The 16,269-nt window shown below is 42.2% G+C and overlaps 1 protein-coding gene across 2 annotated transcripts; it reads right to left on the reverse strand.

Moving 5' to 3' along the window:
* Window positions 1–184: 184 nt before the first annotated feature.
* Window positions 185–12,124, reverse strand: CYBC1 (cytochrome b-245 chaperone 1). 2 transcript variants are annotated; one of them, XM_005526813.3, is made up of 7 exons: window positions 12,019–12,124; window positions 9,733–9,863; window positions 8,601–8,642; window positions 7,263–7,336; window positions 6,256–6,352; window positions 4,852–4,996; window positions 185–4,328 (listed from the first exon to the last, which is right to left on the reverse strand). In XM_005526813.3, the coding sequence occupies exons 2-7, from the start codon at window positions 9,815–9,817 to the stop codon at window positions 4,202–4,204; spliced, it is 570 nt and encodes a 189-aa protein (XP_005526870.1). In that variant the 5' UTR covers window positions 9,818–9,863; window positions 12,019–12,124; the 3' UTR covers window positions 185–4,201. The 2 variants fall into 2 exon arrangements, with proteins under 2 accessions (XP_005526870.1, XP_087921684.1); XM_088065558.1 differs by lacking the exon at window positions 12,019–12,124 and adding an exon at window positions 11,760–11,842.
* Between the last annotated feature and the right edge of the window lie 4,145 nt (window positions 12,125–16,269).

Here is a 16,269-nt window from a genome sequence, read left to right on the forward strand (position 1 = left end):
ATGGAATTAAAAGCTGGACTGCTGCAAGTGTCAGCAGTGTCACTTCAAATCAGGTATTTGGGCTTCTTCTGTCCTTCCCCTCATTAACTCCTTCAGTAGATCAGTTCCCAGTAATAATTCACACAGCCATGAATATTTTGATAATTTTAATTAAAAACAATACAAAATACTACAGCGACGCAAAACAAGTTATCAAGTTTGTTTTTATCAATGAATATTTTTTAAAAAAAGACAATACAACAAGGCCTTGCTGCAATTCTAATTGCAATTTTAAAGTATAAAAAAAAAAAAAAGGCAATTTCTAAATATTTTCCAGAAGTATTTTTGCCTCCCAGCCATCTACGACACTGTCAGAACTAGCACTCTTTATTTATTATGTGAGCCAACTGAGGTTTTGCTATCTGTGTAACTTCATAAATGCAGCCCGAGAGTCAGATCTCAACTATAAATATTTGGATTTTCTTTGAGACTTGCACAGTTGATGCCAGGTATGGGATGTTTCATTGTGAAGCAGTGGAGTAATGAGGTTACACCTTACACAAAGCAGTGCTCTCCCTCTGCACAGATGCACTCTGGCTTTTGCTCGCTGCAGCTTCCACAGCCCCAACCCCATCCCACCACAGCCATGCGAGGAGCTGCCTGTGCTGCTCAAGCACGAGCTGAAGCATCTGCTAAATGACACTTACCATACAGTTACAGTAAAGGACATGATAAAAGGGCTTGGTTTTAGGGGTCAGGGTGCTAGATCTAACCTAAGGTCTGCTGTGCAGGTTTTTAAATCATTTATAAGTCATGCAAACTACAGCTCTCCAGGCACAAGTCTCTAGATAGCCCGAGATGCAAAAGTTAATGACTACATCTGTAACAGTCTTCTAGGAGTACCTAATTTTCTAACCAAAACTAATCTTTCACATCATGCCTTTGAGTCCAAGTCACTTTACACCAAGCACATAAAAGGCTCTGTTTACTGGGCCTTTGACTGCTGGGCCCAAGGGAAGTGAGAAAAACCATCCAGGAATGCCTTCAGAAGAATGGTGAGAAGTGGCAGAAAAGGAGGATGAGACAGGACTCATCCAAAGAGGGAAGAGTGGAACCTGTCCTGAGTTAGCACCTGCTTTCCACAGTTCTTCAAGCTGATCCCATTTCTGAGGAGTGCACAGACACTGCCATTACCAAATCCATGTGCATGGCAATTCCAAATTAATTCTACATGCACACAGTTACTGCACTGCATCTGGCCATGTCTTCCAACTACAAATGATGAAGTTTTTGGGGACAAGAAGCTCCAGATGTGGATCAAGAGAAATACAAAAGAAAACCCCATCAGCCTGTGCTAACACTGGTGCAGTGTCCCACTGCCAAGCTCAGGGGCTCAGACAGATCACACAGGCCAGGTGGATCAGCCAGCAGTGCCTGACACATCCCCACAGGCAGCACCCACAGCCTGGCAGAATGTCCTCAGGGCCAAACTGTTAGCTCAGACTACAGAACACAGGTTCCCACTAAAACTGTACCTGTTACTACAGTGACAGCCGCCAAATGCAAAATGGAAATGGCATGAGAGGATGGCACCAGCTGCGCCAAGGGAAAGGCTGAGGAGACAAAATATTCCTCCTAGACACACAGTGCATGGCAGCAGCCATCCCTCTCCTGCCTCACACAGCAGGATAATGAGGAGTGAGGAGGATACTGGAAAACACTGCTAAAGAGTTGATCACTGACATCAACCCAACATGCAACTTACTCCACAGGATGTATTTCAAGTTACATTGTACCTTACTATAGGTCATTCCCCTTTCTATAGACTGTGAATTTTCCTTCTGTTGTTTTAGTCTTTGTATAAGATGTGGCAAAGTCTGTAAGTACAGGCATGACTATCACCTTTAATGCACAGCAAGCTGGATGCACTACAGCTCAGCAGAAGCAGAACACAGGATGCAGTGCAGGGTCAGACCAACAGATGTACCGCTCAAAAGCCGATTTTAAACTGGAGAACTACAGCATGGTTTAAATCTTCCATGGAATGTCAGTCCTCATGGGAATACAAATGAAAACCAGTAGAGCTGAGACTGAAGGCAGGTAGTTGTTTTTATCATGGTCCACTCTTTGGGCTCAGAGTAAGTGCAATGCACACCATGAATGCCCTCTGAATATCCTTGATATAAAGCAGCAGTTACCACAGGCCGAGTCCTTGTGCTTACATTGTACCATTATATACTCTAGCACAGTAATTCCTACTGGAAGTCCTTAGAACACTCACCATTCTCATTTTATACTGTGGGGGGCAGGGGGAAAAGAGTACTCCAAATCCCCAATCTCATTCTCCTCTCTCTAAAATGAGCATCACCTGGGGTACACATTCCAGTGGATTTAAATGAGGAACTCTGTATACGAAGTGTTACACCCTGCAATATTTTTTAAACAGGTTTGCTGATTATGCTTAGCTTACAGCTGTGCTTAAAGAATAAATGCAAATTTAGCTAATTGCCTCCAACCTAATTTTCCCACGTTCATACAGAGCAGCTTCCCAGTTCCAGTGGTGTGGAGTAGGCACAGAAAGCCCCATGATTACCCCAACACTCAGAGCACTTTCAGGAATATGTATTGGCAGAGGTCTGTACTGATACCTAATGTGATTACAAGTTTTTTATCTTCTTTAAAGGAAACAGACCTGGTTCTGTGCTGCAAGCAAGCTACATCAACAGCCATGTCCCTGCTGCAGTGTGAGTACTTTCCACTGACAGTACCAGCCTCTGCCTCTCTGCTCACATCCTAGGCCTGAGTGTCTGGAAAGGAAATCTGTTCCTTGATGAGCAGGTGCTCAGCTTCACACCAAACTGGAACACAGAACAGAATGAGGTTTCCACCAAAAACTTTTCAGAGCCTTCTCTCTGTAGAGGTAGAGTGATTGGAAACAAGAATAGGCTCTTAAATCCTTAAATCTTAAAGAAACTCCTGCTAGGAGACATTTGCTGCTTGCCAACAGTGAAAGCAGACAACACAGTTACCTTGTACCCTGTTCAGATCTCCTAGATGTAACCGTGTAAATGTTTTCTAAATCAGGTCTAAAGACCCTAAGATTCCTAAATAAAACTTAGTGAACTTCAGTACAAGCAGCTGTAGCATGCTGAAGGAACTTGCAGCTTTTTACAATTTTTTCTTGTACTGACATGTTAATGTAAGCATGATGGAGTTCTAGTTCTAGACAGAATATTTTGACTAACAGAGGTAGCTTTTACTTCAGAAATATCTTGAAAATTTTTGTATTTTAACTAATTGTGAAACCATTGGTCAGAACAGAGGACACCAGACACCTGGAGTAAAACACAGGTACAAGTCAAACATTTAATCTATGCCAGCTACCTTAAAAAAGTTATTATTTAGCACTTCGGTATCATTTCAAGTGAGGAAATACTCAACAACTCTAGGCTACCACCTTGTTTGACATCAGTCTTCTCCCTACCTAAAGTAACACATATCCCTTCTTCCTTTCTAAATACACAGTTTAAAAAGTAAACATTGAGGTTGAGAAAAAGATTATTCTGTCCTGCCCAGAAATTAAGCAGAACAAGATTAAGGTAGAACATCCCAAATATGTTTCATCATGATCATTCTTCCTTTGCTATTTATGGCTTCTTGGTGAATCTGAGATAAGACACCGTTACAGGTTGATCAGCCTGATGTTTAGAATTCCAAGAGAGGCACTCAGATTTTAATTTCCACAGATACCCAGTGGCAAGTCAGTAGTAGAGAACATAAAAGTGCCACTACTCTGCATCTCCTAATTGCATATATTGAAAGGGAAACCTCAAAGTATTGTGTTATGAGTTACAAATTCAACTCTTCTACATTGCATATACCGTACCTGCAGCAAATGTTTGCAGTAAGCAGAAGTTCACATCTGTATCTTCACTTCATTAATAGAAAAGCAATTATTTCAAACCGATTCATTAATAAATAACTATTCCTAGACAACTCTGATAAGCTGACAAAGTTCAAAAGCCAGCAGTGTCCACATGCAGGATCCTGAAGCAGTTTAGCACTAAACAGTGTGCCCTAAGACAGATTCCACTCATTGTAAATGCACATGTTGAGAAATGCCCAGGTCAAGGTTGTGAGGGATTTCTTTTCCTGAAGAATTATTAGAATATTTTCCAGATGTGTGAAAGCCTCTGCTTGCTTCAGTTCACAATGACTATCACTATTTAACCTGTGGTTCATCTGCATCACTTGCCTCTGTTTCGCTGCTCTGGGAGAAATCTTGTGGGGTCTCTACTCTGTCCAGTTCCAGAAAGCTCGTAATGAGTTTGGCAACTGCTTCCACATCACTGTGGAAAAGAAGAAACAAGGGAAGAGTTATTGGAACTGTGGTGCTGACAAGACAAGAGGAGGCATGCTAACTCCTGGGACTAACTGCCTAGAGGGAGGGTCATATGGGCATAGAAAGGCTGACAGCATGCCACACCAAGCCATTTTCTGCACATCAATCCTCCCCCCCAGTCCCTGCTGCAAGGTTCCTTATTATCAATGCTTAAGATAAATTTTCTGTTAACTAATACACCAAACATTTGCAAAGTAGCATTAATCCCCTCTGCCATTGTACAGCTGAGGAAGACAACTCCAGCAGACAGGCAGCACTAAAGGGATCTTAGATGTCTAAATATGATCCTGATAGATGTTGTTACCCAAAGGTCTATAAACGAAAACATGATGTGGTTTAAAAGTTTAAACTGAATAACACAAGGTCATACCAGCAAGTCTGAAAAATGAGCTTAGTTACAACAACTGGCAATTACCCACCCACGTGACTGGCATTTCCCACACTGCAACTTTAAGAAGCCCACACTGCACCTTCTGCAGCCCAGCACTGCACTCTGGGTGAGTGGGTGTGAGAATCCAGTGACAAAGCGCAGCACAACCAGGTAACCCTTCCCGAAATAGCGCACGGTCTCCTCCTCCACGTTCACATCGCGGATCTCGTTCAGCACAGCCACCACTGCAAAGACGGGCAAAACATCTGCTGTCAGCATGGCTGCACACCCTCAGCACTGCCACTGGTGACAGGAACCCTGCTCTTGGGCACCACTGCTGTGATCCCACACAACCAGGGCAGTCCTGCAGCAGCAAACGGCTGCTGAGCTGCTCAAGCAAAAGAAACATGCACAGGGTGTGACTGCAGCACACTTAGCTGGGACAGGCCCTAAGGGAAAAGATAGAGCCAGCCAGGAACTGGGGAGCAACCCATTATTACTTATGCTTCCCACTTAATTTAATGGCAGTTTAAACTACTTTTCTGTAGGCAAACAGGTGTTCAGTTTACTGAGATTGAACAACTACTGAAATATTTAACTGCTCAGGGCACCTGGTGATCTCTGCATCCTCACATGAATGGTACCTAAACCAGATATTATCAAAGAGGAAGAGATATCATCAGCTCTCCATTGTAAACATATATCCTAAAGGAAAGTTTAGAAACATTAAACATCCTTCTCTCCACATCTTTTATCTTCCATCTTGAAAATGAACTCTTTAAAAACCAATTCAGCTTAAGGTCATTCCAAATTTGGCCACTCTTCTGAGCTTATTGACAGCTGGTGCTATTTACATCAAGAAGTAGAACAAAAACTCTGACACGGAAGAAGATCCTGCTTTTGCAACAGAGTAAAAGATCGTAGTTTGCAATAGAGTTACTAACTCATCCTGACTCAACCAAGTCACAGACTATACTGCAACTTCTGTCAATCCAACAGGAAGCCCAAAGGACATCAGATCCTGCGTTAAACTGAGCCTCCTGAAAAGGCTGCTTTAAATGCATATTCTGTATCTGCAGGATGTAACATGCCTGCTTGCATATGGTATCTAAACCTTTGCCTGCTCCCCAAAGCAGATGAGATTACAGGAATCTCAACTTCTGGATCCAAACTGCAGTGTTTCCACCAGTCCCAGCTGCCAAGCATGCTAGCCAAGGGCAAGGTACCATTAACATCCCAAAGGAATGGCTAAGATTATTATGGAAAGCAATGTGTAGTCCTACTTACCTTGGATTAAAATAATTAACAAGATGCATTCAGCACACAGAAAAAGCATTTGGGCCCAGAGAGGCAGATTGTTACATCTGCTGCTTGGGAACAAAGCAGATCTGGAAGCAGATGTGATTTAATTTGAGTACAGAACTCCAGAGAAGCTATTAAATGGGCACATATCCATCTCTTCTGTTGCTCACCGTATTTTCTACCACAGCTCCTGCTTTCTCACCTTGTTCATTGCCTCCTTTTGACAAAGTCAGTATTTTTTTGTAGAGGTTGAATGTTTTTAGGCAGATTGTTCCCTTGTTCTTATCAAATACAGCTTCCTGTAAAATTGAAAAATAAAAATCAAGATTGTCTTGAAAACACCATCACTAGCTATACCTCAAAGTAAAATAAAAACAGTTTCATGGGAAAATAATCTTGGTAACAGAAAAATACACAGCTAGTTTAGAGACATTCCTCTATTACTAGACTGTGAAAATCACAATCTTGCTCTTGGTTTTAACAGAAACTTTACCATATCTCTTATGTGACTTCTAGAAGGGAGTTAAAAATGGGTTCACTGTCCCTCTTGCCACATTCTTCATGTAAAAAAAAACTTGGTCTGCAATCAAATTTGAACACTAACTTGTAACTCCTATAATTTTCACTTCTGGGGAATTTGACATTCCAATGCCATGCTCTAAGGGCCAGGCTTACACAGACCTCAAATATCCCTGACAGTCAGTGAAAAGAGGATCTCATTCTCTTCAGGTGAGTTGCTCATTCTAACACAACCCAGGTCAGCAGGATGACAAGGTGGCTTATTGCTCTCAAATAAACATCCACAGGATTCTAAAACAGCTTGTCCCAGAGGAAAAAAGCTGAGCAGCCTGGAAGGTTAGAGCTCCCTTATTTAGTGGTTGCTCTGTCATTAGCTTGAAGGCTAAGTTCAAAATCATGTTGTACAGCTCAATGTCCTGGTCATCCTCCCTCTTTTACATAACAGAGAACATTTTGGGCCAAGTCTCCCCTAAAAAAATACACTTATGTTTAGTTTCACATTTTCATGCTTGTGTAGCTAAAGAATTAGTGCCCTAATTCTAGTCCCAGTACAGCAACCCAGAGGGTTTCCTCAAAACCAAAAGCATAACTTGTCTGTTTGGACTGAGCAAGTGCATGGGGCTGCTGGAATCAGCATCTGCCAACTGCTTCCTACTCACAGGCCCTCATTTCCCGAGTTCAGCATGTTACCTCCCACTGCTCCAGATTCTGGGCTGCCACAAAGAAACACCCGGCCATGTAGAAGAGCTTCCATGCCAAGCTGTCTGAACAATGTAAAAAATGCACAAATTTAGCGTTTGTTCCCCCCCCCTTCTTTGGTATTCAAACAATCCTGAAAGCAACAAGCTCCTTTTAAAAGCAACTAAAGCAGAAAAGGTTTCTCTGATGGAACATTTTTGCCTTTAGTTGTACTACAAGCTATTTTACAGCTCTTTCCCACGATGAAAATCTTCACACTTTGCAGAGACTTGATTCAAGCTGGGCTTCAAACCATGCAGAATTTTAAGCATATATTATATTATATTATATTATTGGCAAGGTTGTAACATCACATCTTTCTCTTCTCTACAAGCAAAGGCATCTTAAAAAGCATCCACAAAACTGCCAACCTGCTGTCAAACACCAAATATATGCGCTGCAGAGGACAAAGATAAGGACAATGAAAATCCAATAAAGCAAACACGTTTCTGCATAAAAGGAAGCAGTTGGTCCTCTTGACAAACAAACATTTGCATTTCACATCCTGAAAATGTTTACATGTCACAGCCTGAACAATTTGCTCACTCAGGCTTTTCACTGAAGGCACGGTAGATCTGTGCTGGGGTTTCAGAAAACTCTGTTGCAATGTCTTAAGAAAAACAAGGCTGATTTAGCTGGTGGCTCAAGCAGCTTTCACTGCATTTTGCTCTTTAAATAAAACTATGTGGGTTATATTGGTAGCACATTCCTACACACTATTAAGTTTTAACATTTGATGTTAACAGGATGCAGCACAAGAATCACAGGGCAGCTTCCAGGATAAATCCCATGGATGCAAAGACAGCTGGCGTTTGGTGCAGTCTGCTGTACTGCAGGAAGCAGCAGGAGCTGTCTGACCTCTAAAGGTGCTTGGATGAGTAATCTCTGCTAGTGATGATTTGACAGTTTCCAGAGAAACAGAGAACTTCCGTCAAAGGCAAAGTAATCATTTCATTATGGTGTCAAATAATCATTACATGTCTTCCCAGGAGAGCTGTGAGGACCAGCTAATCACATTTATAAAACACTGAAAGTACAAAATGCCACAGAGTACCAATAACATTATTAAAAATACTTGCAAATGGAAAAGGAGGCTGACTAAGAAATAGAGCATTAAAGCACAGTCAGCCAGAGGGGCAACAGTTATTATTGGTTTTAATAATCACACCACAAAGTGGGAGAGGAACCTACACTGCCTTTGAAGGGCCAGACAGAAGCTGCAGATGAGTCATCAAAATGAAAAACAAATCAACAGGAAACAACTCTCCCAAAAATGTGATAGACCATTACCTGCACTATAATAAGCTGCAGCCAAACCTATGGAGGCTATTCCTAGGAGGAAAGAGAAGAGAATTAGGGCAAATAAGCAGCTCAAAAAACATCTAAAATTCCCTGGAAAAACATCACTTTTCAAAAACAGGACAAATGTGATTGCAAGATAGATGACTATATGAAAGTCAAGTTATTTCTTTCACTACTGAAAAAACTTCCATTCTGCAAAGGCATTAAAAGCAAAGGGGTTAGGGTCAGAAATAAAAATTTTGTTACACAATTGGGAAAGAACCTCAGAGGGACTCAATCTAACCATGACACCATACTTTCTCAGTACAACTTGGAGTGTTCACACAAACTTTGCAATGATTATTTTCCCCTTTAAGTGCTCTATGGAGCCAAAAGAAAACTTTTGCAGTAAAGTTGTATCAGAAACTACCAGCTCCTTTCTCTGAGGAAGGAGGAGGCAGCTGAAGAGTGCCTCATGCCCCAGAGACTGCTGCAACTGCAAAGATCTTCTCAACATCCTTGAAAGCAATGACAATGTGGTGTTCTTGCAGTGGGATCTGCTCAGCTGGAAATCAGGATATGCCAGATTTTCCCCAGCAGCTCTCTAAGAACAATCCTAACAAGTTTATTTTTCCTGCATATTCAGTAGTGTTTATAAAGATGCCTTTCAGAACATCCTGCATGACTTCCCATTTCATAGTGTGTCCTTAGGAGCTCACCACCAACCACATGCACAATCCAACCCCAGCATGGCCGCACTGCAGTTTTCCACTCCTGAAAATCTAGATATCTTTCAACCTAACTATACAGCCTCTTCAGAAGCTTCACATTTCTATTGCTGCATGGCACATAATAAACCTTCTGTTCTTGATCTTTCAAGACTACCTTAAAATTTCATCCATGAGGTTCTGAGGTTCTTCAGAGGAGACTGAAAGTCTCACAGTGAAACTGCCACACTTAGACTTCAGACTCATTTAGTGCCTATGTGAAAGGAAGAGTTCAAAGCACAACCATTCCTTTTCTGGAAAGGAAAAGGCCTGGAAGGCAAGCTTTTCACTAGGGGCTTTTTCAGGAGTTTATTCAGTGACCCTCTTCCCTTATAGCAAGCTCTGAAATAAGCTGAGGAACGCTGTGGTCTTACCAACACAGAGAGACCAGGATCGGATGCCAGGCGACCTCTTTAGATGAAGATGGGAATTTGTGCGTTTTTCAACCAACATGTACATCTTCAAAAGAAACTCCCAACAGCCCAGTTTGACTCATGAAACCTCACTGGACAAACAAACAAACAAACAAACAAACAAAAAAATTTAAATCATTGACAGTTCCACCAGTTCCCCTTCCTAGCATTTTTTAGGACTTCACAAGTCTTAATCCAGACTATAAAAGATACTCCAGGGTAAGAACACAGTCTTTTTGGACAGGAAGAGGAATATGTACACTGAAAAAAACCACAAAGTAAAATTGTCATGTGGAGAGTTGCATAACAACAAGAAATCTGAATTCTTGGAAGGAAGTTCTCATTTTGTGGGGGTAAAAGTCTCTATTATAATCAGATTCCAGAAGAAAAATGTGAAAACCAAGAACCTGGAACAACGTTCAGCCCTTCAAGCAGATAAAACAGCAAGGGGAATAGAAATCTCTTTGACAGCATTTTTCCTCTGAGCTCAAAGGGTTGTGTGAAGGGCTAGTCTGGGACAGTGAAGCCTTCTGCACCCCTGACATGGGGTCTCATCCCTGCTGACACACTAGGAAGGGCTACAGCCAAGCACTGCCAGCATCCCGTAACGCCACAGACGGCATTCCTATCCTCCAAGCCAGCCCAAGAATACAACCAGGAGCTTCCAACAAGTGTGTCTGTCCTCAACAAGACCGTGCCTTCAGCCTAGGCAGAAACAGTAGAGACTAAAAAGACAGATACTAATTAAAACCAGTAAAGTTGGCTAATCCCAGGCAGTATTTTCAATATGTTTTCACTGGTTTACAGCATAGAATCAGAGCATTTAGGGTGACAAAGACCTTTAACATCATGAAACCCAACCGTTAACCCAGCACTGTCCAGTCCACCACTAAACCGTATCCTTAAGCACCTCACCTACATGTTTTTGAACACTTCCAGGGATGGTGACTGCACCACTTCCCTGGGCAGCCTGTCCCAGAAAACCAGTTTAAGAAGGCTGGCATTAAGCTGCTGCTAGCTGCCCATGATAATAGGTTTCCAGAAAATGCCAACATTCATCAGGTTTTGAATAACCATGAAAAACACGGAGAGAGCAGGTCTGAGCACATCCAAGTTCTTACAAACGGCAAATATGTGATTTGTAGTCCTTTAGTTATCCGTCTGTTCTTGGATACAAGAAGATGCTCCTGCAATTCTGGTAGTTTGGAGACAAAGCTCCAGGGGAGCAGATTTAGCCAGGTCTTTTCAGTTAAACAAAAAGCACCCACGACTTTGATTTTAATCTCTTAGCAACACATCTGAGAGCATCTGAAACCGAAAGAGCCAAAAGCACTTATGCATAAGACACGCTCCATCTCCTCCGGATGTCAAGCATCAAATTTTAATTTTCAAATTACTCCTGTGAGTTGCTCTCAAAATACCGGAAAATACATCTGCATGCACAACGCCTTCTCCTGCCTGTTATCAAATACGAGTTATAAAATACATCAAGATCACTGCAGAAATCTTGCTGTATTTAACAAATATTATACCCTACTAAGAACATAATTCTCACATGTATCAGTCAAGTCCATTAATGTGAACTTTGATATTGCCCTCCCATAATAATTTAGCTAAGTTCAACCAGGGAAATGCCAGTTTTGGTTTAATGTTGGACACTCAGTATCAGTGAGTTGTCTCTCACAGGCTGCTGCTTGAAAGAGATGGACCTTGGGAAAAAAAAAAGCACCAAAACAGCTTCTAAAGTTACATTTAATAAATAAATCATAAACGTGCCCTAAAGAAAACACAAAAGTTTCAGTAAAACAATGCTATGATTACAGAGAAAGAGGTATTTTTGTGTTGCTCTTTCAAATTCTAAAACTCAGTTTTGCTTGAATTTGTCTGGTTTGACACTGAACTGATCTCCAGCATCAAAACAACATTCTCATGGCTCCCTCCAAGCTCTAGGTTGAAAGCAAGCCAGAAAAAGCCATTGGAAGGCACACCTTGAAATCTTCCAACCAACAGCCATCAGTCAGGACCACGCACCAGGTGAATTTTCTTTACAGAGCTCATTTTTCTTTACCTCCCAACCCTGCACCTGCTCCCACCCCCCTTCCACAGCCTGGTCTCCCCCTCAGGGAGAGGAAGACCCTCCCCAGCCAGGGACCGGCCCTGCCAAAACCCACCCAACCCGTGGGTTTTGTTCCCCCGCGCGTGGGGCACCCAAGACCCCCCTTCACCCTCGCCCGATGCCCGCGGTACCTGCCCGGGCTCCAGCCGCGTTCTAAAGGGACCCGCAGCCGCCTCCGCGTTCCGCGCCCTCAGCGCTGGTCCCGCCTCAGGGATGGACGGACGCGGCCGCGGCCATTTTGGGTGAGGGCAGAGGATGGGACACGAACCTCCCTTCCCCTCCCGTGAGGGCGGTGCCGCGCCAAGATGGCGGAGCGCTGCCAGTACTCAGCATGGCGCCCGAGCCCGCGGATGCTGCTGAAGTAAGAGTGTCGATGTTTCCTTGGTTATTTTACTTTAGCGGTGCTTTGAAAGAGCAGAAACCTCGCGTGATGAGAGGAGTGAACTGCTGTAGGGTGAGGCTGGGTGTGTGGGAGAGCCGTAGTGCACCCAGTTGGAGCGACCCGCGATGGATGAGGTGGACATAGCCCCGGGCATGAGGGGGTCGGGGAGGGCAGGGGAGCCCCTCGCTGGAACACGGCTCCACTGGAGGCTGTCCCCAGGCTCAGGCAGCCCCTCTGGAGGCCAGGAAACCTCTGGGTTCTCGATGGCAGCACTTGGGGCACCACTGCCATAAAAGCGCTGGTGCTGTGCCTCGGCTATGGCAGAATCACAGGTTGGGGTTGGAAAGACCCTCTGGAGATCGCTCAGTCCAACTCCTGCTGATACACCTTGAGAAGCTGACACAGAAATACGTCCAGGTGGGTTTGGAATGTCTGCAGAGAGGTGTTGCCGATTTTAGGAGCTCTCTAAACACAAACACAGAATCTAGTTTAGGAGGGAGACATTTGTTTATTCTGGGTGCAAGGTGGAGGTGTCCACAGATCAAGCACACCAAAGCTTTTAACTACTTACACATTTTATCAAAGACATTAGTATTCACTGGCTACAAGTTACATAGTTCTCTTATTAATTAGCTTCTTCTGTCTTCTATTGGTTAATAAAATCCAGAATTGGTAATTCTGTCTTCTGTTGGTTAATGATTAACTTCTTATGCTAATAAGTCTGCGTGATCAGTCTCTCCTTGTAGGTGGGTTTTTTGTGTCAGTGGTTGCAGATTCCCCCTGCCAGAATTACCTTTTGCCAGTCGGAGCTGATTTCAGCACAGCTGCTGAGTTTGCTTTATTTGCTTCTTCCTTATCTTGGAAGTTCTTGCCAGATGGCCCCTAAATTCTGCATCCTTTGTGTCCACTGCCAGTGGGCATCCTTTTTTATCAGATTTTTTTTAATTTCTCTAGGTCTGAGATCATTAAAGCATATCAATCCCTAGACTTTAACAAGGCAATTCCACCAACAAATAACTTGTTTCTTCTAACACCTGGACATTGCATGTATTTGCAAAGCAGAAATATGAGTGATACTCTTACAGGTCCAACATTGATGTCCTGAGTTTTGCAAATTGTACATCAGCTAAAAGCTCGAGTTTGAAAATCTGTTATTTGGGGAGGAAATTTTCTAATTCACTTGAAATACAGAGTAATTTTCCTGTGGACAAATAGGCTGCATTTGGAAAATCCTTTGTGTTTCAGTCTAACATCATTCACATGGGGAAGCTGTTCCTGTTCAATCCGTTAGAGCAACTGCTTAGGCGGCATGAGTTTAGCTGTAGTTCAGCTTAACTTTTTAAATTCCCTTTATGGAAGTCAGTGTGTAACTTCATCTACAAATGATATTTGGTCCTCTCTCAGTTGCACAGAAATGTCCTTCCTGTATGAAATCCTCAATTTTTGGCTTTTTTCCGAACATGAATATATTCTTGAGTGTTTGCTCAGGATCATGGCATGATACAAGTTTGTTTAGCTGTTCTCAACACTATTCTGATGAACTGAGACTTTGATCAATGTTTTTCATAACAATCCAGAGTGAAGATAGGGGAAAAAAAACCCTGCAGAGTCCATGGTACAGACATTTAAATGTAAGTACTGGAAAATACCAACTGATGTGCAGTTTCTGTGCAAGTGTGTTAATGGGAAAAGGCAGTGAGGAGCTGCAAGAATGAATTGGCCTGCTTGTGAGTCACAAGGTACCAGCTGCTGGATTTGGATGAAAAATAGGAAGTAATAAGTATCACGTGTGCACAACCCAAACAAGCAGCTGACTGAGTCTTCTGGGAAGAAATTTATGTCTAATTAGCTGTCAATCAGTTTTTATAAGCAACTGGTTTCTGTGGAAACCAAATGTTAAGCCGTTTTGAGTGACACAAGACAAAAGATTTCTTGTGTCTGGAGCAGAGTGGAATAAGCCAGAAATTCATCTGTCCTCTCCACTCAGCATAAACCAAACAGCATATGTTTTATTATTATGTTACTAACTGCAAAAATATCAGCAACTCTGTGCTTCTCTGGTTCTTCAAAGGTCACTAGAATAACCTGATATGACTTAATTATGAAGTTACAGAGAAATTCTTTCAACTGTGGGAAATATACATAGATACAATCAAAACAAATATGGCAAGGATCCTTGTAAGCTTCTGCTATCCATTAATGATTCTTACAGCATTCTTTCTAAAATCTTGGGATCTTACACCAGCTCTTTGAAGTAGGTGAGTGCTGTTAAGCCTACCAATGGAAAAAGAAAGAAGGAGCATTTTGAAAGCCTGATCCTGGACTTAAAGAACAGCATGAATTCCAAACCATGTTGCTGCAGGAACAAAGACTATTTTCCAAAATAAACAATTCAGGAATATGTGATTGACTGTAGACTTCTTCCTCAACAATGTAAAAATAGATTCTGTGGAAGTGTTTATGTTCTATTTGTGTAGTGAACACACTTGTAACTTTTAAGTCATTGAGCTAGACCCAAGAACATGCAGACAGAACAGAACTGGCCTTTATTTTGAATTAAGTTAACATGTCTGTAATTCTGGTGTTTTTTCCTATTTCAGACCATTTTCCTAAATATTCTTTTCTAACTCCTTATACTTATTTTTTTCTGCCCTAAGGTCTTAAACTTAGGAATTCAGCTATGCAATAAGCATGTGATCTTACTAACATGCCAGGATAAATTCCCAGAGTGCTTGGTTGGAATCAGCCACCAAATGCTTTGGCTGCAAGTCCTGTTAGAAATGAGCTCATCCCACAGAACGAGCTCTCTGTGGTGCCCCCTGACCTCGGTGGGAAGAGTGTGTGTGCAGCCTGCAGAGCACAGATTTCATGGAATACATATTTGCCAGCTGTAGCCAAGATTTATTGCCCAATTCTGACAGCTGTGGAGTGGCATGTGCTGTCACTATGGCAAGGAAGCATTTACAGCTGGCACTGCCCTGCAGGACTGATGCAAAGCCTGTAACACTTTGCAGTTGTTTGCAGCACACTGTTTTCACACAGGGAAATTCTAATTTCTTCATTTCATTCAGGGTGTAAATGCTTCAGTTGCAGGGATAAATGTTACATGCATCCACGGTGGCCAGAAAAGCAAGTGATGCCTTTAAGTGCTACCTGCTGCTGACATAGGGAAGCTTTTAGAGAGTGAGGTTTCTGGGAAGCAGCACTGCAAAGGTGGTAATTGTTACCTCCCAAGGGCAGATTAAAGCAGGATGGTGCTTTCTTGTCTCAGGTTGTCAGGCCTACTGTGAAGGTTGATCTAAGATCCACTGTTCTGTGGGAAAATGGCATGGATAATTAATGCAAAGCACAGAGGGCTCTTGGCAATAAAATAAATGAGACATCTAATTATCTAATGGTTTCACAAATATAATCTTATACTGTGCACTGAAACAGAGATTCCTTGCACACTCTTATTTATATAAGTTTTAGCTGTTTTTGTTTGAATTTTTAAATTGAAGTTCAGTCCAAGTATTCCTAAGATGAAGGATGAAATAGGGATACTTAATGTATGTACTTAAGATGTCCTCCATTTTCTGCAAAATGCTTCAATTTCTTTGCAGTTCTCTGGTTTTCATTGTGAATACGAGAAATACGGGGGGAAATTTAGCCCTTTGATAATGTGCAGAAGAATGTGTTTAATCCAGTCATGTAACAGATGACTAACTTAGTTAACCAGAGATTCCCATCCCTGGAAACATTCAAGGCTAGGTTGGATGGGGCTTGGAGCAACCTGGTCAAGAGAAAGGGGCATTTGGACTGGATGACCTTCAAAAGTCCATTCCAACCCAAACTACTCTGCAATTCTGTGAAATAAAAAATATTTTAAATATGATCTGTGCAGTTACAGAAATACCCAAAACTGACATGTCTTTTGAAGCATCAAATTATCAGTTTTGGATAATAAATATAAGTATAATCAGAGTGTGAAACAGGAAGATTTTAGCTGTTGCCTGTAAGT

Source organism: Pseudopodoces humilis, chromosome 21 (genome assembly GCF_049639895.1).
Source record: "Pseudopodoces humilis isolate 2021_Gansu_Grassland_sample_001 chromosome 21, ASM4963989v1, whole genome shotgun sequence".
Taxonomy (NCBI): domain Eukaryota; kingdom Metazoa; phylum Chordata; class Aves; order Passeriformes; family Paridae; genus Pseudopodoces; species Pseudopodoces humilis.